The 27,741-nt window shown below is 45.8% G+C and overlaps 7 protein-coding genes across 9 annotated transcripts in view; 3 read left to right on the top strand and 4 right to left on the bottom strand.

The window, feature by feature from the left end:
- Glut1 (Glucose transporter 1) overlaps nucleotides 1–1,866 on the bottom strand; it is a 37,155-nt gene extending 35,289 nt beyond the window's left edge. Inside the window, exon 1 of one of the 2 annotated variants that reach the window (XM_071710523.1) lies at nucleotides 491–1,866. The gene's annotated coding sequence lies outside the window, so the exon portion shown is untranslated. The remainder of the gene's footprint in view (nucleotides 1–490) is intronic. The other variant, XM_071710535.1, reaches the window with a different exon arrangement.
- A 2,104-nt stretch (nucleotides 1,867–3,970) lies between these two features.
- Nucleotides 3,971–10,092, bottom strand: Vap33 (VAMP-associated protein 33kDa). The gene is made up of 6 exons (XM_071710562.1): nucleotides 9,852–10,092; nucleotides 7,477–7,632; nucleotides 7,212–7,321; nucleotides 6,892–7,077; nucleotides 6,714–6,815; nucleotides 3,971–6,475 (listed from the first exon to the last, which is right to left on the bottom strand). Exons 1-6 carry the CDS (start codon nucleotides 9,922–9,924, stop codon nucleotides 6,308–6,310), a joined length of 795 nt encoding a protein of 264 aa, XP_071566663.1. The 5' UTR covers nucleotides 9,925–10,092; the 3' UTR covers nucleotides 3,971–6,307.
- An 8-nt stretch (nucleotides 10,093–10,100) lies between these two features.
- LOC139774961 (methylosome protein WDR77) lies at nucleotides 10,101–12,405 on the top strand. 2 transcript variants are annotated; one of them, XM_071710551.1, is made up of 6 exons: nucleotides 10,101–10,377; nucleotides 10,972–11,042; nucleotides 11,125–11,458; nucleotides 11,530–11,702; nucleotides 11,796–11,988; nucleotides 12,105–12,405. In XM_071710551.1, exons 1-6 carry the CDS (start codon nucleotides 10,271–10,273, stop codon nucleotides 12,295–12,297), a joined length of 1,071 nt encoding a protein of 356 aa, XP_071566652.1. In that variant the 5' UTR covers nucleotides 10,101–10,270; the 3' UTR covers nucleotides 12,298–12,405. The 2 variants fall into 2 exon arrangements, with proteins under 2 accessions (XP_071566652.1, XP_071566653.1); XM_071710552.1 differs by lacking the exon at nucleotides 10,101–10,377 and having other exon boundaries at nucleotides 10,502–11,042.
- A 136-nt stretch (nucleotides 12,406–12,541) lies between these two features.
- Nucleotides 12,542–18,673, bottom strand: Tudor-sn (staphylococcal nuclease domain-containing protein 1). Its single transcript, XM_071710536.1, has 9 exons — nucleotides 18,051–18,673; nucleotides 17,576–17,691; nucleotides 17,280–17,422; nucleotides 16,698–17,192; nucleotides 16,126–16,603; nucleotides 15,395–16,025; nucleotides 14,873–15,322; nucleotides 14,584–14,790; nucleotides 12,542–14,296 (listed from the first exon to the last, which is right to left on the bottom strand). The coding sequence occupies exons 1-9, from the start codon at nucleotides 18,099–18,101 to the stop codon at nucleotides 14,189–14,191; spliced, it is 2,679 nt and encodes an 892-aa protein (XP_071566637.1). The 5' UTR covers nucleotides 18,102–18,673; the 3' UTR covers nucleotides 12,542–14,188.
- A 708-nt stretch (nucleotides 18,674–19,381) lies between these two features.
- Hsp90 (heat shock protein 90) lies at nucleotides 19,382–22,793 on the bottom strand. The gene is made up of 3 exons (XM_071710537.1): nucleotides 22,450–22,793; nucleotides 21,857–21,975; nucleotides 19,382–21,762 (listed from the first exon to the last, which is right to left on the bottom strand). Exons 1-3 carry the CDS (start codon nucleotides 22,597–22,599, stop codon nucleotides 19,860–19,862), a joined length of 2,172 nt encoding a protein of 723 aa, XP_071566638.1. The 5' UTR covers nucleotides 22,600–22,793; the 3' UTR covers nucleotides 19,382–19,859.
- Nucleotides 22,794–23,084: 291 nt separating this feature from the next.
- Nucleotides 23,085–24,382, top strand: LOC139774968 (uncharacterized). The gene has a single exon (XM_071710566.1). It carries the CDS (start codon nucleotides 23,584–23,586, stop codon nucleotides 24,094–24,096), a length of 513 nt encoding a protein of 170 aa, XP_071566667.1. The 5' UTR covers nucleotides 23,085–23,583; the 3' UTR covers nucleotides 24,097–24,382.
- Nucleotides 24,383–24,534: 152 nt separating this feature from the next.
- Nucleotides 24,535–27,296, top strand: LOC139774964 (nitric oxide synthase-interacting protein homolog). The gene is made up of 5 exons (XM_071710561.1): nucleotides 24,535–26,035; nucleotides 26,131–26,242; nucleotides 26,320–26,714; nucleotides 26,808–26,916; nucleotides 26,986–27,296. The coding sequence occupies exons 1-5, from the start codon at nucleotides 25,860–25,862 to the stop codon at nucleotides 27,055–27,057; spliced, it is 864 nt and encodes a 287-aa protein (XP_071566662.1). The 5' UTR covers nucleotides 24,535–25,859; the 3' UTR covers nucleotides 27,058–27,296.
- The last annotated feature ends 445 nt before the right edge of the window (nucleotides 27,297–27,741 follow it).

The following is a 27,741-nucleotide window of genomic DNA, read 5'->3' on the forward strand; positions in this document are numbered from 1 at the left end:
GTTCTCCTAGGCCGATCTTGCGAGCGCGCCGCACGACGTTGCGGACGTCTTGTATTATCGATTGACGAAAGTTATGTGGAGGGACTCGCCGCCGGGGCACGACGATCGTGACGCGAGCGAGCGAGCTGGGGCGAAAAGAGGAAAAAAAATGATGAAAAGGAAGGAAGAAGGATTGGAGAAAAACGAGCGAGCGAAGAAATTCCACCCTCTCGCGCTCTCGCTGCCCTTCTCTTTCGCCCTCCTTCTTCCTTTCTGTTTCTCCTCTCGCTCCTCTCGCCACCCTACGCTGCTCGAGTTCTTTCTCCGATTTCCTCGCACCCCCGTCGTTTGCTCCGTTCTCCATCATCGTCGAAAATGAACAAGGGGAGTAACGGTGTCCCGTTACTCCATGTAGAACTCACAGGGGGGCGGATTTATATATTTATCGCTAAAAGAAAGGACGTGGGGAAGGCGAGACCCGGAAAGACAGGTCGGGAATGATCGCACTCACCCTCACGGGGTTAGACCGTCGCGGTGGAAGCCTCGTTGGCAGCGCGGACGACGAACATGCTCGCGTCGGAAACGGCAGTAGTGGCAGTGGCAGGACTGGCGACGGCATCCACGACGATGACGACGGCGGTGACGGCGGCGACGGCGGCAACGGTGGCAGTTACGACGACGTTGTACGCGGAGAACGCGACGATGGTGGCGGTGACGGCGGCGGCGGCGGCGGTGGCGACCGCACCACGAGCGGTTTCAGCGTTAGCGCGAACTGACGATGACGGCAACGACGACGACGACGATGACGATGATAACGACGAGTCACTTCCCACCTCCGTGCAATCCGCGGAGGGCACCATCTCCTCCTCGCCCGTGCGATCGCGTGCACCCCCGACGACAACGACGCCGACGCCCGCACTACTCCTGCTGTTGCTGTTGCTGTTGCTACTGCTGCTGCTGCTGCTGGCCCACGCAACGATGACCACCACGCTATGACACCACCGTGGTCGCGCTACCACCCCGAGTAACATCGTCGCAGTGTCATCGTCGTCGCGCCCCTCGGCGTGCGCCCCGTTTCGCGTGTTGCTTGCTGATACTGCTGATACTTGCTGGCGCTCGATCGCGCCGTATGCGTGCGACGGGGTGGCCGCGAAAGGAAAAAAAAAAGAGGAAAAAGGCCGAACGAACGCACAGGACGCACGCACTCTTTCGTCGCTCTCTCCCTCTTGCCCCCTTTCTCTCTTTCTCTCCCTCGCCCCCGATCACTCTCTCTCTCTCTCTCTCTTCCTTTCTCTTTCTCTCTCTCTGTCTCTCTCTTTCTCTCCCTTTCTCTCTCTCTCTTTCTCTCTCTCTCTCTCTCTCTCTCTCCCAACCTCGCGGCGATTACACGCACGGGGACTCGCAGAAGACGGTGCTCGTCCCCCGATCGACTGCACGACACCGATGCCCGCTGATGCCAGGAGACGCCCCAACACGGGGCACCCTGTTCGACGTATGGCGAGCGACGGCTCACCCCGCGATCCGCGTCTGTGCTCGGCCCGACTCGCGCAGTGCCGTAACGCGAGCGGGGTCGCCCGCCGCTCGGGGGTGGTCGGGCGCAGCCCCCTCTCGCGCGACCTTATCTCTTAACCCTTCCTCGAGCGTGCCGCACCCGCGCGATATCATTCTACTCGACAACCCTGAAAGAACATTCCTCCGACATCGTTCTGAATCCCGCACGGTCTCTTTCGACGATCAATCTCTCTCTCTTTTTCTCCCTCTCTTCCTCTCCCGCTCTCTCTTTCTCCGTCACGAAACCCTCAAATAGCAAATTCGCGACTGAAGATTATTGATTTCGCGTCGAATCGACTAAAGGCGAGCGTTCTCGCGGCTCGCGGACCGTCGCGCGAACTTTCGCACGTTCGCACGTTGGCTCAGCGATGACTTTCCTTGGCGTCCCCAAAGACATTTCCCCGAGTTGTCCCGCGCGAGGAGAGACGAGAACGGATTTTAGTCGCGGGCACCGCGAGCCCTTCGGGGCGACCTGAAGCCGTCGGGCACTCAGCGGCAAGGCGGGGGGCTAAGGAAGCCCTTGAAATCAATAGCCAGCCGCTACTGCCGCCGCCACCCTGATCAGGCTGCTCTGCGCTGCATCCGTCGCTCCGCCGCCGCCGCCGCCACCACCGCCACCACCGCCACCACCGCTGCCTCCTCTCCTTCCTCTTCCCGTATCCCGATTTATCCGCACGGCGTGACCGAGGAAGTCGCGTCGTGCCCGACTTTAGTTCGCAGCCGAACGTCTCTCGGTACCGAGCGTCATCGGTCACCGAGTGACCCGATCCCGGAAGGGGGTAGGGGGGCCCACAAGGGTGTCGTGGAAACGCGTCGCGGCGCATAGAATTTCGATGACCGCCGTTAATTCTCCTCGCTGTTGATTAGGGAGTACCGACGGTCTTCGGGGCCTCAAGGGGAGCCCTGCGTGCCCTTCGATTTGTACGGTGAACGCTCCTAGTATATGTCCGGCTACTGGCGATTAGCCACGAAACCCCACGATAGCATTACTTAGAGATACTCCCGCGGAAACTTGGCGATTTCTAAAACTCATTGAGATAGCTGTTTTCTTTCACGATGCTCTGCAGCTAAAAGTCGGTGAAGCTCGGCGTTCAAGTGGTCTCTCGTGGCTCTCGCCGTATACGAGACTCAACGCGACGTTAATATTTACCGTGTCCAAGAAACGCTACCGCAAAAAGTCTCTAATCTCTCCGCTGGTAACATGGTAAAGGGCAAAGCCCCACGTTCGGCACTAAATCACAAGTTGGCATGGCGATCCTTATCTAAACCTCTTTTCCCTCTTTATCGTTTCCCTCTATGTGCCCGCTAGATTTAACGTGACTTATCCCGGGGCATGCTATTACCAAAAATCTCTGATGGAACGCGAGCAACAGCCTACGGCCTAACGAGGACGAGGATGAAGCTTTTCCTATAAAGCGGAAGATTTGATCTTATACCGATGACGTAAATATCGAACGGAAAACGGGTATAAAAAAGCCGCACTCACCCCCCTGCGTCTCTCTCTCCCCGACATTTAGAGGTCTTATGCTTTGACGTTCTTACCGCAATGGGTGGACAGTGGACACGACCTTCCGACGTGACCGAAAATATAGACGCGTAGGGAGACATACGTAGATTGCGGTCTGGTTATGAGTTGACCTACTCCACTTTGGATCTACCTACGCGCTCTCTTTCCAGGGATGCTACCCCTTTCGGAAACTGTCTCGCGTCACGAGGGTGCTTGCTCGAATCGTCTCGTCACGATCCCCCGGCGTTTTACCCTGTTATCCACGAAACGTCTTTTTTCTCCGTTCAGTCCACTGACACGTTTAATCCCGTCCGAAGAAATAATTAATGTTAAAACTGTTAATGTTAATGCTATTAAAACTAATATCCAATTGAAATCCAGGATATCCAACTTGATATCCAGGAATCAATATTTTTGATCTAATGTTAATCTATTTTAATCGAGCACTTCGGATTCAAGCTATTATTCAGATGGTCGGTATGAGTCATAGGATATTATTACATAAATATATGGAATAATGTTTGAAATTTAATATATGGAATATGGAAAGCACTAAAGATGACTTATAATTAATTCTATTCGTAAATGTATATCATATGTCTGCGAAATATTATCAAAACGGCACGTTCTCCGCCGCGAATGTGCGAATCATACTTTCTTATTCTCGAGCACACAAGACCGTATTCTCGAGAGAACTTATCGTGAAACATGATATTGCACTGCGATTCTGCAACTTTTCTATATTTAAATTCCTGGTGAATAAAAGAAATGTAAAATAAAAAAATGTAAAATAAAATGTTAACGATAATAATTTATGAATTTAGATTCAGGTTTTAGATTGGAAGTCGTCAATTCCGACACGTGATCGGAGGGATTATGCGAACGCACATACAATTATTCGCTGTGGTATCGAAACATCAGAAGTCTGCATGGTACATTCTTTAATAGAATACTTTTATTCAAACACGAGTGTTAACGAAATCGCTGTTAATAGATTAATCGCACGTGACGACGTGGTCACGCATGAAGCAAAACCGCAAAAACTCGGTAATGATATATATATAATTATACGTATAACAATCGCATATAGATCATATACAACAAATTCTTGGTATATCTGTAATAAAATCTCACTAACGTAGTAGTATCTAAGGGATGTTTATGCATTGTGCATACTAATTGCATCGCTTCTTCTTTTTTCTACGGAATATGGAAAGTACCTCTGGTGCAGTTAAAACGCACGAGATGAAAAACGTGCATTTGCCCTCTCTTAGGCACGAATATACATACATGCATATACATAACATACATATATATACATATATATGTATACATATACATATATATGATATATATGTATATATGCACATATATATTCTGTTTTACAAAGACGCGACACAGATCAGGTTCGAATTAACGAACTCCATAATTAATACACGGGATATACATGTAAAATATATATGTAAGGAGAGATAGATAGAGCTCGACTTTACACGATTCAAGATCTAAGATCGTTTTCTCGCTGTAGGAGCCGCTGAGTCCTTCTCGCGTGCCGAAACCGAACCGTTTTACAGAAATGCCTCGGAAAATAACGCTATTGAAGAGAAGTCCGAATACCGCCTCCGAATCAGAAACTCGTACATACAGCGATGGAAGTTTCACACCGAAATAAAATATACGCGTCGTCGCGCGCGGCAAAAATGCATTTATACAGTACGTGTCTAATTCAACGGCAGAACGTATTCTTTACACATCCTTCTTATCGTATATTACAAAGCCGCGAGACACACGGAAATTCGTAGCTCGCTAAAAAGATTGCCGAGTGGGGCGGTGTAAAAAAACTCGGAGCGACGGAGGAAGCCAGTAAGGTTGAAATCGTGTTTACGCTATATTGCCTCTATAGTCCTAAGGCACAGTTATATAAATATCTCTATATCTGTGTGAGATAAGTATTACGTGCTCAACAATAGTACTTTAATGTGACAACCTGCGGTCAGCCCGTCAGCTCGTGAAACTCGATCGAGCGATTCGTTCGCTTCGGACTCCTCGACAAATATCATGCCCATGTATATAATTATCGCGTTACAATTCAGCAGAGAGGTGCATAATTCAAAAAACCCTTCGGTATTTGTGATATCCGAGACATATTTTTATTCGTTATTTTCGTAAGACAAACATAAAGAAATAAAAAGTACACTGAAGCGTCAAGTAAGTTCAATGCATCTTATATAACTCTTCCTTCGCTTTCTCTCTCTCTCTCTCTCTTTCTCTCTCTCTTTATCTTTTTCACTTAATATACCAACGCTGGCGGAATACAACTACCAGCACAACCAATTGTTGGATCATATACCACTACTCATCAGCCAGCCCCGCCTCTGACCCCCCCTTCTTCCCCTCCGACCCCGACTATGTGTATTATATATTTTTTTCAAATGGACACAATATGTACAATGGGGAACGAGAACGGCGCCCGGCGCGGATGCACCGAAGCAGCGGAAATCGAGCGAACGTGGGCAACAGCCGTTCTCATGCGGTACACCAGCAACTGGACACTATTTCTGCCTCCGATTGTACAATATTATTTATGTGACGTAAAAGTTATATTACGTAGAGAAAGATGCTATATATATGACAGTAATAGCACCCTCACTCGTTCGTGTGTGATCTTTTGCATCAGTACGGTTCGGCCTATTGCGAATAAGTGGTGTATAAAGATATTTCGAGAAAGAGTGCGATAACAATCAGTAATTGGTAACTTATATTTCCAGTAGCGAACAAGATTTCAAAGGCGTTGAGCAATGCGAATGACGAATAATTACTTTAAATATGTATTTATAAACATGAAATTATTACTCGTTATTCGCGGATACATTTTGTCCAACGCTATTTCAGGACAGGGCGCGAGTTATACAGCGAAAATCCCTTTACAAGCACAAAAATGAGAATGTAACATGACAAACATAAACCGGAGCGTTACTTAGCGTCTTCTAATTAAATTCATATTCTTAGAAAAGACGAGAAATAAATAAAATAAAATAAATTTTAAACCAAGCATCTTATCAGGTTAAGCACACACCCGTAACGAGCAATTCTATTAATGTAGACCACTACCGTTCGTGTTTATAGCATTTATTATGAACATTCGAGTAACGCAACGTTTGGAGTCTGTGTGTCTGCGATCGAACGATGGCATATGACGGCAGAAGACAGGCTAAAAAAACTTGGGGGCGGTGGGGGGTACACTGAGGTATACAGTAAGATAAAGGCTGTTCAGATTAGTTTTCCCAGCAAGTAGCCGACTATAACCATGGCAACGGCGATGAGAATACTAGTTGATGTCGGAGATAACTGGCTATTGCTCTGCGAGGTTAGTCCTCTGGCTGCTGCAAGGTTACCATCATTGCCCAGTGCCGCGTTTCGCCACTTCATTAAATCTTCCTGCAGGCAAATATATACGTTCGTGTTATTGATAGATTTCTCGCAACTTTTGAATTTGTAATGTTTTTTAAATTAAATTTAATGCCAATTATTTATATTAAGTCATTCGTAGAATATATGAAATGACAAGATCGTCAAATTAGTACCTTTTAAATTTAGCTAATACAAATTCAAAATGCAATAATAGAACTATCGTAAAAAGTCTAAATACAACAACAGTTGATATACTAATACTCACCCTAAGTTGAAGATTTTCCTGCCTAAGCGTGCTTTCCTCTACCCTAAGCTGATTAACCTCTTGCGCAGCTTTTAATAGTTTCTCTTCTGCTTCACCAAGAACCTGAGGGAAATCACATTGTTTGGAGATGTAACAAATGATTATTGTCGATCTACAACAATACACTTAATACACTTACCTTAGGCGACGATTTAACCGAATCGCCAACTGTTTTGTTCTTTCCATTAGTCGCATTAGAGTCTGCCTTAGCTGTTGTGGAAGTTGCAGTCGTTTTAGCCGTACTAGTAGTGGTACTAGTTACGGGATTTTCAAAGACGCATTTCAGTTTAGAGTCCATTAATTGATCTGGATTTATGTCCTTCCACTAATAAAAAAAAAACAATGTTCATAATTGATCATTATTTAATTTTAAAATTGAAGAGAACAAATGAAATAATAAGCATTTGACTTATTGATATATATTAATATTAATTTCAATATAGTGTCACACTCTCTTACCACATCAACTGGATATTCGTCGTCATCATCATCCGGTGCTACCACAGTTTGCACCATAAATTTGTGTTTATTTTTCTCCGACGGATCAAAATCATACGGTTGTAAGCATACTGTAATAAAACGATATTCAACTATAAAAGAACAGATCTTTCCTAAATTTTACGAATATAAATAATATCATCTACGAGAATTATAGAGTTTCAATAACTATAAAAAATAAAATTTATAATTTAATTTCCATGATGTAGAGACATTGTAGACCAACCTGCTATTTCAGTGACATCCTTTGGCTTGAGAGCTCCAGAGTTTGGACGTACACAGTATCTCTTTGGGGCAGTAGTCTTTATCTTAAAATATACCTTCTTATTCGTTGGATTAATTAATTTTATATATGATGTGACTGGGCCTCCTGTGAAAGGGCCTGCAACAAAAGTAAACGATAAAATAAATCACTTGCAACAATGTACAATGATAAAATAGTTACTCACGCGCGAATTTAGTGTCGAGCAAGCGTTTACATTTATTTCTTTTTACAATCATTAATAAAATAGAGATTGCGAGGGTCAAGAACAAATAGTAAAAAAACAAAGAGCATTCTGGAAGAATACAGATACAAAGTACAAGGAATATGAATGTTAATCAGTGAATATGCAAGCTATTTGACACAATGTTATACTTTTTCACGAGCTACTAATAATCAGTTACTATATGATTAATAAAACCTTTCTTCTTATATTCTAAGATTGTCGTACGAAGTAAAACTACTAGATTCACGTTTCTTAAAAGAAGATCAAGATCATCAATCATCCTTTAGTTGCTAGTCATTCAGTTATTAGTCATCGTTTTATTAGATAACGTTCAAACTCCTCTCGCGAGAGAAATATGTAAAACGACAAATAAATTCGCACAGTAATTAACTATAGCAATCAACCGTCGCTAATTATAATTACATTCCTTATTATAGCAGAATTATTGCTGTCACGTCATAAAGTACAAGATATAAACACAATGCAAATTTGTTACATATAGATAGCAGGAAAAATATATGGAACAATGTGAGGGAGGAGTAGGAAGAATATAATCAGCTGGGGGCACGATTACGGATTGTTTTTGGTTTTCGAGTGTTCTCAATCCCGATAACGAGAACGTCGAGCTCGCGGATCGTCCGTCGTTGAATCGGCGCTCGAGTGTTTGTCTCTCTCTCTCTCTCCCTCTCTCTGGCAATACGTACGACACGCACGCGACACCGGTCATAGTCGAAGGACGTTACTCGATTTCAGCATAATTAACGAGCCTCATTTTCGCGACAATCGGCAAGAACGTGCGCGGCGAGCGTCTAATGAGCGTGTAAACAGACGCGGCCACGGCGATCGCCACGTTCGAGGCGTTAAATGAGAATCCACGCGCCGCGTGGACGTGCCGCGAGTTGGCAAATCTGCAAAGTATTCGTTCCATTACGTGAAATTCCGTAAGGAACGCCGGGGGGACGATGCGCGTGTAGGTGGACACGCGGGGGAGAGACCAGAGTTCAACGTTCCCCCTCCCAAGTTTCAACGAAGGAAATCCGAGGAGCCGGGTCTTCGATTACGCGAGAGAGGGAGAGAGAGAGAGAGAGGGAGAGGAAAAGCGAGAGAGTATCGTAAAAAATTCGCGCGGCGTTACTCGGAATTGGCGATCTACCGCCGGCCTCCTGTCGCATAAATAAACGAGGCTCTTATGGATTACTGGCGCGTAGCGCGTATAGCGGCGGCTAAGTGGAGCAGCGGTATATAAATTCAATAAATGGCTTTTCCTCGTATCGACGATTAGCGATCGGTGGGCAACCGAAGGCAACGGCGGACCGTCGCCGTCGCCGTCGCCGTCGCGCGGAGCGATCGATGGGCACCCCGATCGCGTTCTCGCTAAAAGACCGGGAAACGATCGACCGATCTCGCTCGCTTTTCCGTCGTTCCGTCGCGCGAAGGGGAAAAAAAACGGCTCTCGGGAACGACGAACGGCGAGAGCGGCCAGAGAGGGCGCGAGAGCCATCGGGCCGCTCGACCGTCTCTCGTCACCTGCTCGCTTTCGATTCCCTCGTCCCGACGAGGGCGAGTTCCCCGACGGAGGATTCCTCCTCCTCGTCGAGACGCGGGAGGAGATCGGGACGGATCTATGTATCTCGCTCGGCCCTCGCGGCGGATGACAGCGGATTGACATACGGACGGGACGGATGGGGTTAGGTGCGGAGTTACCGACGTCGCACACGCTCGTCGAGGCGCACGGCCGCGACCTCGAAGCTCGGGGCTCGGGGCTCGCTCTCCTCGCTGCGTGCGGCACGACGCGACGTGACGCTACGCGACGCGACGCGACGCGACGATCACGCAGCGCGCGTCCGCCGTGGCCACCGCGGCGAGCGAGCGAGCAAGACGAGTCGCGGCCTTACGTCATCTTGACGACGTAGCTCCGACGTAGGCTTCGACGTGCCGAGCTCCTCGTCGCGAAAAATGCGACGGATGACGAGCGACGAGCGACGCGTTCGCTCGCCACGCTCGCGCGTCTCGCGACGAGGAGCAGGAGAGGAACGTGTTGAAACTAATAAAAGGATGCGTATACACGAGCGCGGGTGGAGGACGACTCCTTGAAATCTCGGTTTCAGCGTACCCCTGAATCGCAGCTCGTTCTGCGGCTCGATAAGTAAAACCTGCTCGGGCTTTTCGGCGGGCTTGGACGACATCCTGCCTGGCGAGCCAAGACGGACTTCCCGACGAACGAGTCACGGCTTTGTTGCTGTCCTCCACCACCTCTGTCTCCGCCGCTTCTTCTTCTTCTTCTTCACCGCCGCCTCCGCCTCCTCCTCCTCCGCCTCCGCCGCCTCCGCCGTCTGCTGAAGCGCCAACGGGTGGTCGACGACGCGTTGGGCCCCGCGTATTGACAAGTCGCCTGGTGCTCTAGCTCGTCGCGTTTCCCCGCGTCGGCCGTGTACAACGTCGTGTCGTCCCGTCCCGTGCCGTGTGGCCGTGTCCTCACCGAGATTCCGTTGGACTGATTCCGATTCGCATCGCGGCTGGCCGACGACGCGCATGCGCCGCGACGGGGAAAACTGCGCCGACGGTGTAGAGGAGAGCGGAGGAGCGAGGAGCAGCCGCGTTACGTCACGCCGCCGCCGCCGGCCGCGGCCGGTTACGCGGTGCGTTCGCTTTTCCACCTGCACCTGCTCTAAACAGAGCAACAGATAAGTGTAGAAAGTTCAGCCGTTGGAAACAAACCTTGTATTTATTTATCTCTTATCTCTTTCGATCATCTGTCTTTTTCCCCCCCCCCTTCTTTCTCGCTCCAAAGCGAGGCCGGGAAAATGCGTGTCCGAGATAACTTGCTCCGTCTTCGCCGACGCGTTCCGCGTTCCGCGCTTGCCGATTTTTTACCCAATGCCCCGCATAATTTATTCCGTCCGTGCCTATCGTTTTTTTCCGCCCGCGCTTTCGCGGCCGGGTTAATTATTCTTCTTATTGTCCCCCCCTCCTATCCCTCAAGTCGGCATTCTAACGAGCACGCGCAGAACGGAACTGTTGCGCGCGTATCGTGGGTACGCGCGTCCCTAACCTCGCCGGCCGCTCACAGAGAATCGATGCTCCGAGTGCTCCGACACACGTGAAGCGTGGTGGAGCGAAAGAAATCGTCGCAGAACTGATCCTTTTGCCGTTGTTATCCTTGTAATCTGACAAGCGGGCCAGTTCGCGATGGACGCTCCAGTCATGCCGAATTTAAACGGGGATGTTTTCAGGAATATGTCGTTCGTAGAAAATCGATCGCCCGTCGACACCAAGCAGCTGCAGTTTCTCTCGATTTACGACGGTAAAGAACGTGCTCCGCGGCTCGGCTCCCTCGTTTATCGTGTGACTAACGTATGTGACTGTGACTGATCTCTCTGTTGCAGAACACAATGCTCTTCTCGGAGGCACCAACATGGTCGACCTCTACTGGAACGGCACCGTCTGGTATTACAAGGATATCTCGGATTTTTCGCGGAAGCGTGCCGCAGCCATGACCCAGCGAATTGACAGCGGCGTCGTGGACGCCGCTTACCTTAGTAAGAGCAAATTTGTCAGCGTGGAGGACAGCGGAGCTGTGCAGATCTATCAGATAGGTGAGACGGACGGGGAGACCCAGTTTCAGAATCTCGAATATGCCTGCCAGCACGACAACAGCGTCCTGACGGTGTCCGTGTTTTCCAATCGAAGAAACATCGTCACTGGAGGAATGGATTGTTGGTAAGATGCTTCTAAAATGTACGACGTTGCGGGCCAGGGCGAAGAGATTATTAATCTTATGCTTGTTACAGCTTAAAAGTCTGGGACGCGGAGGACTTGATCGCTAGTTACTCCTACAGCTTTGCGCATACAGATATTATCACTGGTACAGATGTAAAGCCCACGTGTAATTCTACATTTGTATCCGTATCTTTCGATAGTGAATCATTACTATGGGACATTAGACGGGCCAAACCGGCGAATTGTACGTTTATTTACAGTTTTTTTTACATTTTATCTTATATCTTTGTTTCAAATTTGTTACGTTTTTTCAATATTTTCTTCTTTTTTTTTAAAGGTATCTTCAAGAAGAATAATTGTTCCTTGTCGGCGGTATCTTGGAATACTAATTTGGATCATCTCATAGCAATAGGTACAAATAATGGTAGCATTGTATTAATTGACACCAGACAAACGGAAACTCCATTGTACGAGTCAGTCGAATGTGACAGAAGCGTACATAAGTTGTTATTCAATCCAAATCCAGAAAGGTGAGAATTTATCGGAAATATCAATTTACTTGATTGTACAACAGTTCATACAAGATATTGCTTACACAGTATACTCTTGACGATAATAAATTTACGATAACTTATCTATTTTCTAGGAAAGAACAATTAGCGTGCTGCTCCGATAGCACATCGGTAAAAATATTTGATGCCCAAAGAGAAATGCTGCAACTATTCGAAGAAAATAGACATTACGATTTTGTACGAGGACTCGCATGGTGTAAAGACGATTTATACTCGTGTTCTTGGGACGGAAATGTGATTAAACATATAGTAAATATAGCTGATTAAACATATAATTTTCTAAGGATGACAATTCAAATAATATATTAAAATTTTTTTATACTAAAATGATTTTTTACTTTATAATAAAATATTCAATTTATTTAATTGAAATAACACCTCAATATAATGAACATTCACCTCACCTCAAGGTATTGAAAACTATTCATTACGTATCAACGACGAAATACTGATCGCAACTTAGGGAGAAATGGATGTTAATTTAAGGTAAAGATTCACAAGAAACGTGCACTGAATTTTTAAAACATATCTTCATTGTTGGAACAGCGACGCAAGGTGCGACAAATTTTAGTTTAACATATTGGACAACATTCCTCTTGCATTTATTCTTGATCATTGCTTCAGACATTTCTACAACATAGTTACGATACTCTCTCTCTGTGTTTATTCAATATATTCTATTTTACTGCAGAAAGAGAAAAATATTCGAAATATAAAGTATTATCGCTACGTATAACAGTAATGTAAAGGAGTCAAGTATATCAATAACAGAAAGTCCTGTATATCTTGTGGATCTTTAAAAGAATCGTAATACTCTTAACATAATTTAAACAAGCCTTTCTTTTCCTTTTTCTGATCCTACAGTGTGTACGGTATATCAAACATCCAACAGGATTTTATTTACAAAGTAAAGTCAATGATAACGTTAACGTGATAACGTGATAACGCGAATAAAATATCACAAATAAAAGTTAATCATCACAAAGTGTCTAAAAAAAAAATTAGAAAATTATTCCCAGCGTGGTTAAAGGTGATATAAATTAAAAGTACGCTATAATATAGTATATATGCATAATAATTCTGATAAAAAATAAACATAAAAGCTTGTTTCTGTAGTGCATAGAATCTACCTCTATTCTTTGTACCACAGAAAATTGCGAGTTACTTCTCCCGAACACACAGTAGATAACATTTGTTTATCGTAAATATATTTTGAACATTTAAATTTTAATTTCTTGTACTGCAATTTGTAGGACTGATTTGTAGGACAACTGTGCATAAATAATTTGTTGTAAGTACATTAATATCAAACTCGTTTATGCATATAACGTACATGAATAACGTGAAATTTATCCGGAAAGAGCTGGCAAGAGAAAGACAGTATAAATTTTACAGTATCTTCCTTCACATTATTATTACTCCATATATCCCCCATTTATATTATGCTGAATTCGTGCACGCGCGCGCGCGCGCACATATGTGCCACTTTAAAAAGTTGAAAAATGTATTTCTCAAATGAGCCAATGTCGTTTTAATTGAAAATACTATTCTGTTGATATGAATTTTCCGTATCGCGGTTTAACAGCGTCAGATTAAATCTGCGGTTATAAATTCTACGGCTACATGATCAATCCTTGCATATAAAAACTTGAAAAGACTAACGCGTACATGAGTTAAACATGATTACTGTTTATGCATAGGAATAGCAATTAATGTATCTAACATGATTGAATGTATCTAACGCGTTGAATTGCACATTGAAGATTTCATACCGGATTGAAAACATCAGGTTTTCAAACAATTTGTATTTGTGGCACCGAATTAATAACAAATGCTCATGTCGATGAGAATACATGTGATGCCAATCGCTGCGTAGTCCCGTTCAAGGACTATCAGCATGCGCACTTTGTTCACTGCATTACAGAAATTATTAAAATCGTTATGTACAATTATCTTTTTATATATTGAGATATATAATTGCATTGAGACATGTAACTCTCATATCGACATTCATCATTGTTATTTTTTACCTATGTAGCATACATAGAATCGTATATTTTGTTGCTTATTACGTGATTTTTTTTTAATAACACGATCTGTCTTTTCTTTTTCCCCAGATTAACAATGCTTATCCCACATTATTGAGCATTTATACGAATTACAACCCGAATTCCTTGTCATCGTCTTCCGGCCTTACGTCCCCGTACATCCAGATATTGCGATGATTGTGCTTTGCGTCCTCCTCGGCTTTCTTGTATTCCTCGAGCTGCAAATAATTAACACACGCATGATAAATATAATAAACTTCATTGCAGAAATGATGTGTGACTTCGCGTGAAAACGATCGATTCGGCAGATGGAGGTCAACCTATTGGATTCAACCTTCACCCTATACGCCTCGGTTTTACAAAAGGTTGATTGGAAAATTAAAGGTTGTGAGCGAAGAAGTATAAGATGACCAGTGGTAATGGTGATAAAAATGGGTTTGAGAATCCACGTTTCAATAAAATAGAAGAAATTTGATCGCAGGAGATTATTACAGTAGAGACTAACCAATTTAGTGAGTCTCCTGTCTCGATGCTTTTGAACATGCAAGAATCCGTCGAAAATGAGACCCTTTCCGATATCTTCGTTTGTATTGGGATGCACCAGTGTTGCGGCAGTTATGTTATTGCTTAATTTGTATTCGACATTTAAGAGCAGAATTTTATCCAATACTTCTTCCTTAAATGCGTCGACCGCCGCTCTCTTGTCATCCGTCTGCAAAAATATCATCAACAAACGTTTGCTTTGAGATGTATTTTCGTTGATTTATTTTCAGAGAAAATGAGTTGTCACTTACGTCGCTCGGGAGGGTCACGCACGCAAGCGCGTATTCGTGGGCGTACGGCTTGTCGGTCGCGAAACGCGCGGGCAGATCGGCGACTCGCGTAACGTTTAGGGTCTCCCTGTTGCCGTAATCGATGTAGAAAACACTGACATTGGTACCGGAAACCTTCTCCGTCTTCACGCGATACCACTGATCGTCACCGCTGAATTTCGCGACCGCCAGATCTCCCCTGGTCGGCTTGTAGGCGCCAGGAAGCGGCGGATTGGTAGCCAACTCCTGGCGTAATTGCAGAAGCATATTCTCCAACAAGGTGCCCTGATCGACGAACTGGGCATAGAAATGAAGATCGTCGGTAACTTCGGCAATCACAACCTTTTGGTAATCGATCTTCCGCTCCTGCCCTTCCTTCTCGTCCACGATCTTGTCGGTCTCCACTGGTGCTTCCACGCGATTCTTCCAGATCTACGACGTAAGTCATATTTATAAGTTTCTTTAATAAAATATATTATTCAGTAATTAAGCACATTTACTCACATTTAGCTTTTTTGTTTTTGCACGTTCCTCCGCGGCTTTAAGAGTTCTCGTGAGTTCTCCAGAGTCCGGAAAATTCACAACCTCAGCCAGACCTTCTTCGACCAGAGCGACAGACATATTGACATCGTTTACTGTCAACCAGCCAATGAAACCGCTCAATTTCGTCTCTGTATTCTCGATCTTGATCTCCACGTCTCGTTGGAAACAGTGCTCCTTAGTGAAGGCGAGAGCTTTCTCGCCGTATTCGTCGGCTTTCACCACTCCACCGCCGGGCAATGTTCTCTGACAACGCGGAGTTCTTATTCCAGCCAGCACGAACGTGATAACGTAATCTTCCTTGGGAAGGTAGAGTTTCAGTCGCGAGCCGCTCGTCACGAACTCGACGACCGCTCTGATTCCCTGCGCTCGTTTGAGCGACGTCAAGAACGCTTTTGCCTTCGATGGATCGTTCGAGAGATCCACTATTCTGTGAACTGGAATGTCTTTCTTCGCGTGCAGCCCGTGCTGCGATTTTTCCGCTTTGCTCTCAGCCACTTGCAAGAGATTGTAATGAGAGGAACGCTGATCATCGTTCTGCCTGTACTTGATCACTCGCGCAAGACCTCGGCCGACTAGTGCCTCTGCGATATTTCTGTTGGCATGATAAGATAAAATATTATCAAACATTGATAATTCTTAGTGCAAATTTATTAAAAAGCGAACAGACGTTATAGAGATCGATTTACACTTACGTTTTGCCGCAGGTCACGGTGCAGCATAGCTTCTCCGGAAAATTATCCCTAGCCGGCTGCGTATAATCGACCACCACTTTTACGTTCTTCCTGATGAATTTCTCGCGCAAAAATTCTCGCGCCTCCAGCATCCACGGTATATCGTAGAGAGGTCTGAAATCTTTTCGAGACGTATTGTTGCTGTCCTCGATATTTTTCTTCTCACGGGTAGGCGGTCGAATACTGCTCAGAAATACTTTCTTGTTCTCCCCGTTCTGCGTTCGGATAATGAGCGCGTCCGCGTTGACAATTTCCACGACAGTGCCGGTGAACTCGATCTGCGGTCCGGACGGTTTGTAGTCTTTCCACAGGCGCAAACGCGCCTCCTTCGCCACTTTCTCGGCGAGGTACAACTTTTCCGCGCCGGCTCTACTGTTGCTGATCGACCAATCCTGGCATTTCGCGAAACCCTCGCTCAGCAGAATTTCGGCGATGTTTCCTAATGCAAACGAGAAAAACATTGACGTTTATTATACATAATTTAGCGTATATAAACACTCGATTGCCAAATGTTTAACGCGCCACGAACTTACCCTTAGGGTGAATAATGCTGCCAATGAAGTTATTATTGTTGACCGACTCCAACACTATTTCGACGTCCCTATGTAAGAGTCGCGATTCCACGAAATATCTAGCCTCATCCGCATAAGGATCGCCGACGGAATTCTCGCGACGTCCATTCGGCCAGCCAGGACAGCGAACGCCCGAGATCATCAGCGTTATATTGTAGAAATCGGGTAAGAGGAAAGCCTTCACGGTGGAGCCGTCGAAGACAAATTCGATCACCGCCTTGATCGGTTTCTTGCCGAATTTCTCAACCAACTTTCGGGGATCATCGACGGTCCATTTGACGTCCCTTATGTGCTCGGAGGCCGGCGAATCCGACCATTTCCCTTTCTTCGCGACTTTCGCGATGTTCTCCAGTTCGATCAATCGTTGCTGCTCGACCGTAGGATTGCGGTTATCCTTCTTAACGTTCACCAGACCCTCGGACACCAAAGTTTCGATCACGTTCTCGCCATTCCTGTCTGCATGACAATCGCAATTAAATACGAGAATTCAGTTTTCAGATTCTAGCAGAACGCACGGCTGTCCGCGAACGACAAATAATATACCTTTTCCTAACCAGACGGTTCCATACGTTCTGGCAGTATTGACAGACTTTTCAGTAGCAAAAGTGACGTCTTGACCAATCAACTTTCGGCGTAGGAACTCCCTTGCTTCCCAAGCGTACGGTTCATCTTTGCTCTCATCCATGCTACAAGTGCGTAAATTATTATTCGACTTTGTAATTAAATTATTGCTTATAAACTTGTACAAATCTGTTCTCACTTCAAAAATTATAAAGTAATTAAGAAAAAAATCTTATAAGCAACAGTTTCGTATAACATGAATATACAATTCTATGTACCTTCCTTTCCAACGTTCCAATTTTGGAGCAGTAACGTTGCATAGAGTGATTGTTACTTCAGGTGGAGGACCGCCCATAGGCTGTCCACGGATGACAACGGTATCTCCCGACGTCACCTTTAGGATTAAAATTTTACAGCGTGAGTAAACTTAAAGTATCCAGCATTGTATCATATCTCATATTAGAATATCAATTATGCAATTGCTGATATCTTTCATAGAACTTTCGTCGCTCGACGAGGGACAAATTAAAAGGCGAGAGGGCAGTAAGAACATTCTCATTAATGCGGCAAATATCTAAAGGATGCTGGGAAGCATGTGGCCGGCCGCTGCGGCGACGATGCTCCAGGCCGCAGCCATATGTTCCACGGCGTAATTCCTGCCAGCTGGGCGGGCGGGCAGGGGATCAACTGCGTGTCGACGCGGCGCAAAATAGCGACGAATGTATCGCCGTGCGAGAGACGGGATCTTCTCACCTGCTTCACCACCCCGTTCCGCAGTTTCACTGGTGCCTGGGGTGCGCTCATGATGCCGCGTGACAAGCCCTCGGACGGGAAAATCGGTGCGCGATCGACAAGTCGGTACGCTCTCGAGGGTCGAGGGTTCGGTAGCAGCTGCGCTCGTGACTCCGCGATTTGTCGCTCCTCGTGGCCGCGTCGCGGGGGGAAAAAGGAATGAGTCTCTCACGCGAGGCGGGCTGCGGGCTGCGGGCTCAGTGGTGACGAGTCGTCATGTTGCCTGGCGCGAACGCGGTGCAGAGAGAGACAGGCGGCGGCCCACGGCCCTCACGCAGTCACGTCCTTCCTTTCCACGTATATCGCGGCTCTGACGAGAGTGACGAGGTGGCTTGCCGAGATAGTGCCGATCGGCGCGAGCGCGATCTACACACCGCGAGGGACACGCTTCGAAATTCGCTTGGGCTCGGTGGTGATGTGGCAACACGCGACAACACGCCGCGCGACACGGTGTCGCACTCTATGCTCCGTCTTCGAGCTGGCGCGCGCACGAGAACGGCCGGCTTGTCCGAGAAATTGCGCCGGGAGGTCCGTTCGTTTTGGCACCTTTGCAGTCTTTGCACCTGCCCACCGTCGGTAATCTTCTTCCCTCCCTACTTTCCCCGGTCGAAGCCCACGCGTGCACTTCCAAGTGCAGCTGGTGCGAATGGAGGGTGCGCCTTGGGGTGCCCTCGGGAAAGAGCACACTCACGCGAGGTCAAGTTAGGTCTAGACACGGATTATCGCCCCAAAATGTATCGATATGTTTTCTAGAATTTAGATGTTAATATGACATAATTATATCATAGATATATAATTATATAATCTTACATAATTAATTTTTATCTTAGGTTTAATTAATGAAAATAGTTTGGAATCAGCGAGAATATTTTCACTGGAATCTGCTCCAAACTTATCGTTGAATTGATTAAATTTATGTATTAAAATTTATTGTTTACTTCAGAGTAATACTGAAGACCGACAAACGATTAATATTTGAATAAGATAATCACTTTATTAATATTTCATCATTCATCAATGAAAAGTCGAAGTGAATACAGTCTTAGAAAAACGCATCAAGAATATTATGAGCAATTATAAGTTATTCAATTACTTTTTACGTTTTTTAAATATCTCATCATTAGAAAAATACATGAAAAATATTCCAAGTTGTTCGGTTAGTTTTGATACTTTTACCAAACATTATTTAAAGCATTCTTTCTTAGAGATTACAGAGTAAATTATAAATTTCTTGAGATCAAGCAGGAGATTAGCAGGAATATCTGGAGGAAAGACACTGAGATCGGTCGAAATAAGATTACTATTGTTTTATTGCGCACAATGTTTACATCTTTATTCTACAATTAATTTAAGATACTCGATGATGGAATGATGTAAGTGTGTGAACATAAAACACGCAAAAGTACAAAAGAAAAAAATGTTAATGCGAGATGAAAGAAGCGACATGTAAAATGTAAAAAAGAATGAACATTTCAACGAAATCAAATGTTGGCGAGCTACCCTGCTTGTCAACAGAATCGTGTGCGGAGACATCTCATTCCTATCTAGAAAAAAACTATTCCGTAAAGTTAAATACAGAAATCGGCGCATCCCCACTGAACGTGACACGTAATTCTGTAGACACTTGAAAAAACGAGGAACACAAGAGCCGCTCGAACATTCAAATTAAAAACAGTCTCTCTCTGTCGCTTTTCAAACGGATCTAAGAAAGTCTTTGGATTCGAGATTTATATTGAACGAGTCTTATTGTAATTGGTTTAATTCGGAGCTTTAATCTACTTCCTCCATCCTCGACGCCTCTTCCGAGTCACCCTCCAACGTCGGCACTTCCATCTCCATCTTCTCGTCCTCGGCGTTCGACGTCTCCTCGTCGTCGAAGCCCAGGCCGAGCTTGATCATCCTGTATATTCTGGACGCGTGCACCTGCGGGTCCTCGAGCGCGAAGCCGGACGACAGGAGGGCGGTCTCGAAGAGCAACATGACTAGATCCTTGACCGATTTGTCGTGCTTGTCGGCCTCGGCCTTCTGCCTCAGGTTCTCCATGATGGGGTGATCGGGATTGATCTCAAGGTGCTTCTTCGCAGCCATGTATCCCATGGTGGACGTGTCTCGAAGCGCCTGCGCCTTCATAATTCTCTCCATGTTCGCCGTCCAGCCGTACTGCGACGTGACGATACAGCAAGGAGAGTCGACCAGCCTGTTGGACACCACCACCTTTTCCACCTTCTTGTCCAGGATATCCTTCATAACTTTGCAGAGGTTCTCGAACTTGGTCTTGTCCTCCTCGCGCTTCTTCTTCTCGTCCTCGTCCTCCGGCAATTCCAGGCCCTCCTTCGTAACGGACACCAGCTGCTTTCCGTCGAATTCCTTCAGTTGCTGGACGACGTACTCGTCGATGGGCTCGGTCATGTACACGACTTCGAAGCCGCGCTTCTTCACGCGCTCCACGAACGAACTGTTGGCTACCTGATCCTTGCTCTCGCCGGTGATGTAGTAGATGTGTTTCTGGCTCTCCTTCATTCTACCAACGTAATCTTTAAGCGAACACAGCTCGTCACCGGACGCGGACGTGTGATAGCGCAGCAACTCCGAGAGCTTCTTCCTGTTCTGGCTGTCCTCGTGGATACCCAATTTAAGATTCTTGCTGAATTGTTCGTAGCATTTCTTATAGTTCTCCTTGTCCTCTGCTAATTCCTCGAAGAGCTCCAGGCACTTCTTGACGAGATTCTTCCTGATGACTTTCAGAATCTTGTTCTGTTGCAGCATCTCACGAGAGATGTTAAGAGGCAGATCCTCGCTGTCCACGACACCCTTGATGAAATTCAGGTATTCTGGAATCAGGTCCTCGCAGTTGTCCATGATGAAGACTCGACGCACGTACAATTTAATATTGTTCTTTCGCTTCTTGTTCTCGAACAGGTCGAAGGGTGCGCGACGCGGGATGAACAGCAGCGCTCTGAATTCCAACTGTCCCTCCACGGAGAAGTGTTTCACAGCCAAATGATCCTCCCAATCGTTGGTCAAGCTCTTGTAAAATTCGCCGTATTCCTCCTGCGTGATATCATCCGGATTTCTCGTCCAGATCGGTTTCGTCTTGTTCAATTCCTCATCTTCAGTGTATTTCTCCTTGATGGTCTTCTTCTTCTTTTTCTTCTCTTCCTTAGGCTTATCCTCATCCTCATCCTCGCCAACATCCTCGATCTTGGGCTTCTCGTCCTCTGTCTCTGCCTCCTTCGCGGCGGGCTCCTCCTCCTCGTCCTCGCTCAGTTCCTTGTCACGTTCCTTCTCGACGACGAGCTTGATGGGATAGCCGATGAACTGAGAGTGCTTCTTCACGATCTCTTTGATCTTGGCCTCCTCCAGATACTCCGTCTGATCCTCCTTGATGTGCAGGATAATCTTGGTGCCCCGTCCGATCGGTTCACCATTGTCGGGACGAACCGTGAACGAACCACCGGCGGCAGACTCCCACAAGTACTGCTCGTCGTCGTTGTGCTTGGAGATGACGACAACCTTGTCGGCCACGAGATACGCCGAGTAGAAACCTACACCGAACTGTCCGATCATGGAGATGTCGGCGCCTGCCTGCAGAGCTTCCATGAACGCCTTCGTTCCCGACTTGGCGATGGTACCCAGGTTATTTACAAGATCGGCTTTGGTCATGCCAATGCCACTGTAAAAATAAAAGAAAGAAAATTGAATTTAAAGAAAACTGTTATATTATTATGTGTCACATGCATATATTTCTATGAAAGATTAATACTTACGAGTCGAGGATCGTCAGGGTGCGGTCGTTCTTGTTCGGAACGATCTTAATGAACAGTTCCTTGCACGTATCCAGCTTGGATGCGTCTGTGAGAGATTCATACCTAATTTTGTCCAACGCCTAGACAGAAATCAAAAGATTCGTCAGTTTTTCGTCGCTCATTTAAATTTACACAATTTTCTAATCACGATTTCCAGATTTGCAAGTGTAACAAAGAGGAAAGTTTAATAACGTTATATATCACATACTACGTTTACGCGAGCGTTACTTCTGTAGTAACTTACGATAATTCCTTCGCGTAAACGGGATTTTGTAGTAACTTACGATAATTTACTCCGCGTAAACGAGTGAATTATCGTAAGTTACTACAGAAGTAACGCTCGCGTAAACGTAGTAACATGCAAATAAAAAAATTCACTAAAGTTCGATAAAAAAAAAAATGTAAAATATATTCAGAAATATTAAAATGTACAAAATTAACAGGTTAACTCGCGTGGGAATCGAAATAACGTCGAGCAAATGGACGCTAAAGCCACGAGGGGCGCGACGGCGTGGGCGAATTTTTTTCCCGTAATTAACCACAAAGCCACTCACGTCGGACGAGTTGGAGATGAGTTCTCGGATGAAGATCTCCTTGTTCGAGTAGAAGGTGTTGATGATCAGGCTCATCAACTGCGCGATCTCCGCCTGGAAGGCGAAGGTCTCCACCTCGCCGGCGTCCGACATGCTCACGTCCTCGGGCATCTTCCCTCGGGATTAAATGAAATCAGCACGAGATGCGGATTCGCGAGGGCAAAATCGTCGAATGCACGTAACAGCAGAGCGCACGCTCTCTGAATTGGGGCACGGTACGCGCGGGAGCGCAGAGGACGATCGAATCAACGGCGAGCGACGATCCGTTCGGCACGCGGTCACTTTGACGAGTATTCGGCAGCGGCGCGCAGCGTCGGTTTTTATCGAGCGCCGAATATTCTAGAAGGCGCTCGAAGGCGGAAGCCCGCCCGTTTCCAGAACCTTCTATCAAGCGCGCTCCTCGCGCGCGGCGTCGAGCGGGTTTGCCGCGGATTCCGTGGGTCGGGTCGCGCGGGAAAAATCGTCGGGGAGCCGGACGCGTCGGGAGGCGCGGGATTCCGCGAGCGGAACGCGCCCGCCCGGCTCGGCCGGCCGGTCTCGCTCGCGCGACTCGCGTGGTCGCCGGAAGCGACGTCACGCTCTCCGGAGATCTAGAAGCGTCGCACGCGCTCTTGAACTCTTGAAGCGCAACGGGATGACGCGCGCGCTTCGCGTATGCGTGTGTGGCGCGTCGCGTGTGTGTGTGTCACGTGGCGACGCGATCGACGTTTCTCCGAGCCCTTCCTGGCCCTTTCGCCAAATGATTTTAGACGCGCGAGCGTTTCCCACGTGTTGAGAAACGGGAAAAACGCTTTTTATTTACCGATCGATCGGCTCTCTCAATTTATCGAGGACCGCCTTCGAGATTTCCTCACGCAAACGCGGGTGTAGACAATCGATTCTTACAATAACGACTCTCTAACACTAATGTAAACCGTGATGTTCGAGATTTCGTTTCTGGAGGCTAAAGGCTCATTGACGAGCCATTAACTCGGAGTTATCTCGTTTTACTCGGTCATTTCCCGGAGATTTTCTCGCGGCGTCGTCCTCGGGATTCAGTCCCGTCTGAGGCTTTAGGCTCGCCCGTTCGCGAGCCGTCGGCGGCGGCGCGGAATCATGGACCCCGCCGGCGTCCTTTCGCGGCTGATACCGCAGAGCAAGGAGCAGGTGCGACCGGCCTGCAAGAAGTGCGGCTACGCCGGGCACTTAACCTATCAGTGCCGCAACTTCATCAAGATCGATCCCAACAAGGAGATCGTGCTGGACGTGAGCAGCACGAGCTCGGACAGCGACGAGAATTACGTCACCCCGTTGACGGAGCTGCGCGAACGCGAGCTGCGGAAGAAGCTGCGGGAGGCGAGGAAGAAGCGCCGGGAGAAGAAAACCAGGAAGAAGCGCAAGAGGAAACGCGAGAGCTCGGAGAGCACCGACAGCGAGTCATCCGATTCCGAGTCATCGTCATCGTCGTCATCGTCGTCGTCGTCGTCGTCCAGCGAGGAGGAGAAGAAGCGCAAGAAGGCGAAGAAGAGGAAGAAGAGCAGCTCCAAGCGCAAGAAACGCAAGAAGCGCAGGAGGAACGACGACAGCTCGTCCGGAAGCGAGGACGACGGCGACAGGAAAAAGAAATGAATTGTTCATGAGCGACCAGGGTCGCTCGTAGTGTCCCCCGGTTCGTTCTGGTACTTTCCGCCGTTGAATATTGAACGGTTCGTGTGACTGTAACGTTTTTTTTTTTTTTTTTTGTAATCGTGCACGAGTGCTCGTTTTTCCCCATCGACGAGAGGGAGTTGTCTCCTTATTATGTTTGCCGACTCGATCTTGTAAATAAAAGCACGTATTTTTTTACTTGGAAAGCTGTGACATCTCAAATAAAGGACTGTACAGAAATTGTGATAAAAGAAAGGTGTTAAAGGAATCTCAAGCGTTTGTTTTTTTTTCCAAGAATTTATTTTATATCAAATTTATTTTATCTTGTTATTTTATCTAATCTCTAGCATGACTGCGATAGATGTATGTATAAATCAAAAGTGCTCGTTCAATCATTTAGAATTGTCGGGATAGTATTGTTTAACAGAAACATTTACCTACAAATTTCTAGAAACAAAGTGCCGTTACATTAAATAATTACTTAATCTGTTCGAGGATGACGGTAACAAAACGAGAAGTAACATAATTGCGTTTGCGATAGATGTGATGTAAATTAAGGACGCTTGTTCGACGCTTTTCCATCGCGTTCTATACTTATTGTTAGAACTCGGGACATGATGTTACTTGCAAATTTTTAGAAGCGGGGCAACGCTACATTGAACAGTTTCTTAATTTATTCGAAAATGGCTGTATTAAAACGAGAAATGACGTAATCGTGCCTGTAATAGATGCAAAATACATTTATACAGTTTCCGAATAATCTAAAGTACTCGAAAATAACGGTAACAAAACGAGAAGTGGCATCGCGTTTGCGATAGATGTGACGCAATCTACAGAACGCTTGTTCATCATTTTCCATCCACGTTTCGTAATAGATTTCTGAATAATTTAAAGGAAGTGCAACTTGCAATTTGTTTTCTAATGTGTTCGAAAATAGTAACAAAAGAAGTAACATAATCGCGTCTGCGATTAATTTTATGCAAATTAATGACGCTCGTACATCATTTCCACGTTCCGTAGAATTTTGGATAATTTGCGGAAAATGTTACTCGCGAATTTCTGGAATCAGGGTGACGCTGCATTAAACAATTCCCTAATTTATTCGGAAAATAATGGTAATAAGAGAAGTGGTATCGCGTCTGCGATTAATTTTATGCAAATTAATGACGCTCGTACATCATTTCCACGTTCCGTAGAATTTTGGATAATTTGCAGAAAAATATTACTCGCGAATTTCTGGAATCAGGGTGACGCTGCATTAAACAATTTCTTAATTTATTCGGAAAATAATGGTAATAAAAGAGAAATGGCATCGCGTCTGCGACGGATTAAGGACGCTTGGCCGTCGCCCTCCATCGCTTTCTCCATTGTCCTGTGTCCATCGTCCCATGAAATTTTGAATAGCCTGAAATAATATTACGTTGCATTTCTAGGAGCGTGAAGACGCTACATTGTAGTCTCCTAACCTATTTGAAAATGACGGTAACAGAAACGAGGCAAATTTCAATGGCTGCCGTTCGCGCCGACCAATCCGAGCGCGATCTATCGATGCGACCCAAGATGGCCGACGCCGTGCTGGTTCGAGACAATCGAGACTTCGAGTTCGAGACGCTTGTTGCTCGTTCAGCTCGTTGTTGACGGCGCCGACGGCTCCGCACTCCGCACTGGCTCCGTGGTGAACGTTGAAGAGATACGAGTGATATTTTCTTCGGGCAGAAGAATCGCTTCGTAATTTCGCGATCGCGATGACGCGGCACGCGAGGAATTGTACCGCGGGCGCGGTGTACACGTATCACGAGAAGAAGAAGGACGCCGCGGCGTCAGGTTATGGCACCAACACTCAACGAGTGGGCAAGGACTCCGTCAAGGATTTCGACTGCTGTTGCCTGACTCTGCAACCCTGCAGGAATCCAGTGATCACGTAAGTATCTCAGGAACTGTGTGTGACGCGTATTTTTTGTTCTTGTGCTTCGTATTCGCGCACTCTGTTTCACGATCCACGATCCGTTGTCGCAGGAAAGACGGCTATCTGTTCGACAAAGAGGCGATATTGGAGTACATCCTGACCAAAAAGAGGGAATATGCGAGGAAGCTGAAGGAATACGAGAAGCAGAAGCAGAAGGAAGAGGTGAGGTTATGGGCGCGCTTTAAAATTATCAGAAAGCTTGAACAGTCGATATACTTACATTGCTGTATTTATTATAGGAACAGTCGCAAGAACAGACGGCCAATGAGGAGCTGAAGAAGTTGCAGAATTTTCTGAAGGGTGAAAAAATCATCATGTCGAGCGGGCCTAGTACGACGGACGGAGAGTCGGTCTCCAACATGAAGAACGGCGAGGACAAGGTGCTGCCGAGCTTCTGGATACCCTCGAAGACCCCGGGGGCGAAGGAAGTCTCCTTACAGAAGCCGGACAAGACCATTTATTGCCCCGTCAGTGGAAAGCCGTTGAAAGTCAAGGATCTGATTCCGATAAAATTCACAGTGGTTCAGGACCCGGATGACAAGAGATCGCTTATCGTCAAACAGGCGCGATACATGTGCCCCATTACGCACGACGTTTTGGGCAACAACGTTCCGTGTGCCGTGATAAGAACCACGTAAGAATAATGAAATATTCTTCTGCCTTGCTTCAGTGGCAAGTTATCGATTTCATCGTCTTGCTTAACTGTTTAAATGTCTTGTATTTACAGCGGCGACGTCGTCACGATGGAGTGTGTAGAAAAGTTAATAAAGAAGGATTGGATCAACCCTCTAGATAATTCCAAATTGACCCCGTCTGATATCATCCCTCTACAGAGGGTAAGTAATATAGATACAGTGTACAAATAATTGGCACAGACAATAATATCCATTTTCGTTATTTTACAGGGTGGCACTGGTTATGCATCTGTTAACGACTCGTTAGAGGGCAAGCACGAAAGGCCGGTGTTGCAGGCGTGAAGGATACTTCTCATCGCTCCGTATCGCTGTATATAGATGTTTTTAACCTAAGAAGGTACAAATTTCAATATAAATATAATTAGGTGTTAATTAGCGTTTATATACTTCGTTTAATTTATAAGTTCTCAATAAATTCGAACACTGAACTGGCGTTTCGACACATGTTACCGTGATGTATCATGATCATTTCCGTTCATAGAAATTTGCGTAATTAAAATATATAACAATATAAAAAGAGAGCTGATGCTATCCTTTACTTGAAATAACTACATGAGAAACGTGAAAAAACCATTTATGCCTGTGTGTGTATGTGTGTGCGTGAGATTTTATCCGATACATTAAAGAATTTTAATTTAATTTAAAAATCCTTCTGTATATAAAAAAGAACTAAAATTCAGACTTGTAAAATAGAATAAAGTATATTCAGGAACAAGAAAAATTTAAGTTTCGAGTTTTGCGCATGGATGAAGAAAAAATTTTTTAATTAATTAAGGAATAGAAAGAAAAATTTAATTTAAAGAATGTGAATAGAAATATTGAAAAATAAAAAACGAATTCAAGAAATAGAAGGAAAACGATAGGAATCCGTTTCTTTCTTTAGATTAAAAGATGAATAGAGAGTTGTAGGTTCCGCTATTTTGCTCCATTTACATCAAACATATGGGCTTAATTATTATTACTCCA

The sequence above is a fragment of the Temnothorax nylanderi genome, unplaced genomic scaffold, assembly GCF_030848795.1.
Source record: "Temnothorax nylanderi isolate EJ_2023f unplaced genomic scaffold, tnyl_v1.0 TNYL_tig0090_pilon, whole genome shotgun sequence".
Classification (NCBI taxonomy): Eukaryota; Metazoa; Arthropoda; class Insecta; order Hymenoptera; family Formicidae; genus Temnothorax; species Temnothorax nylanderi.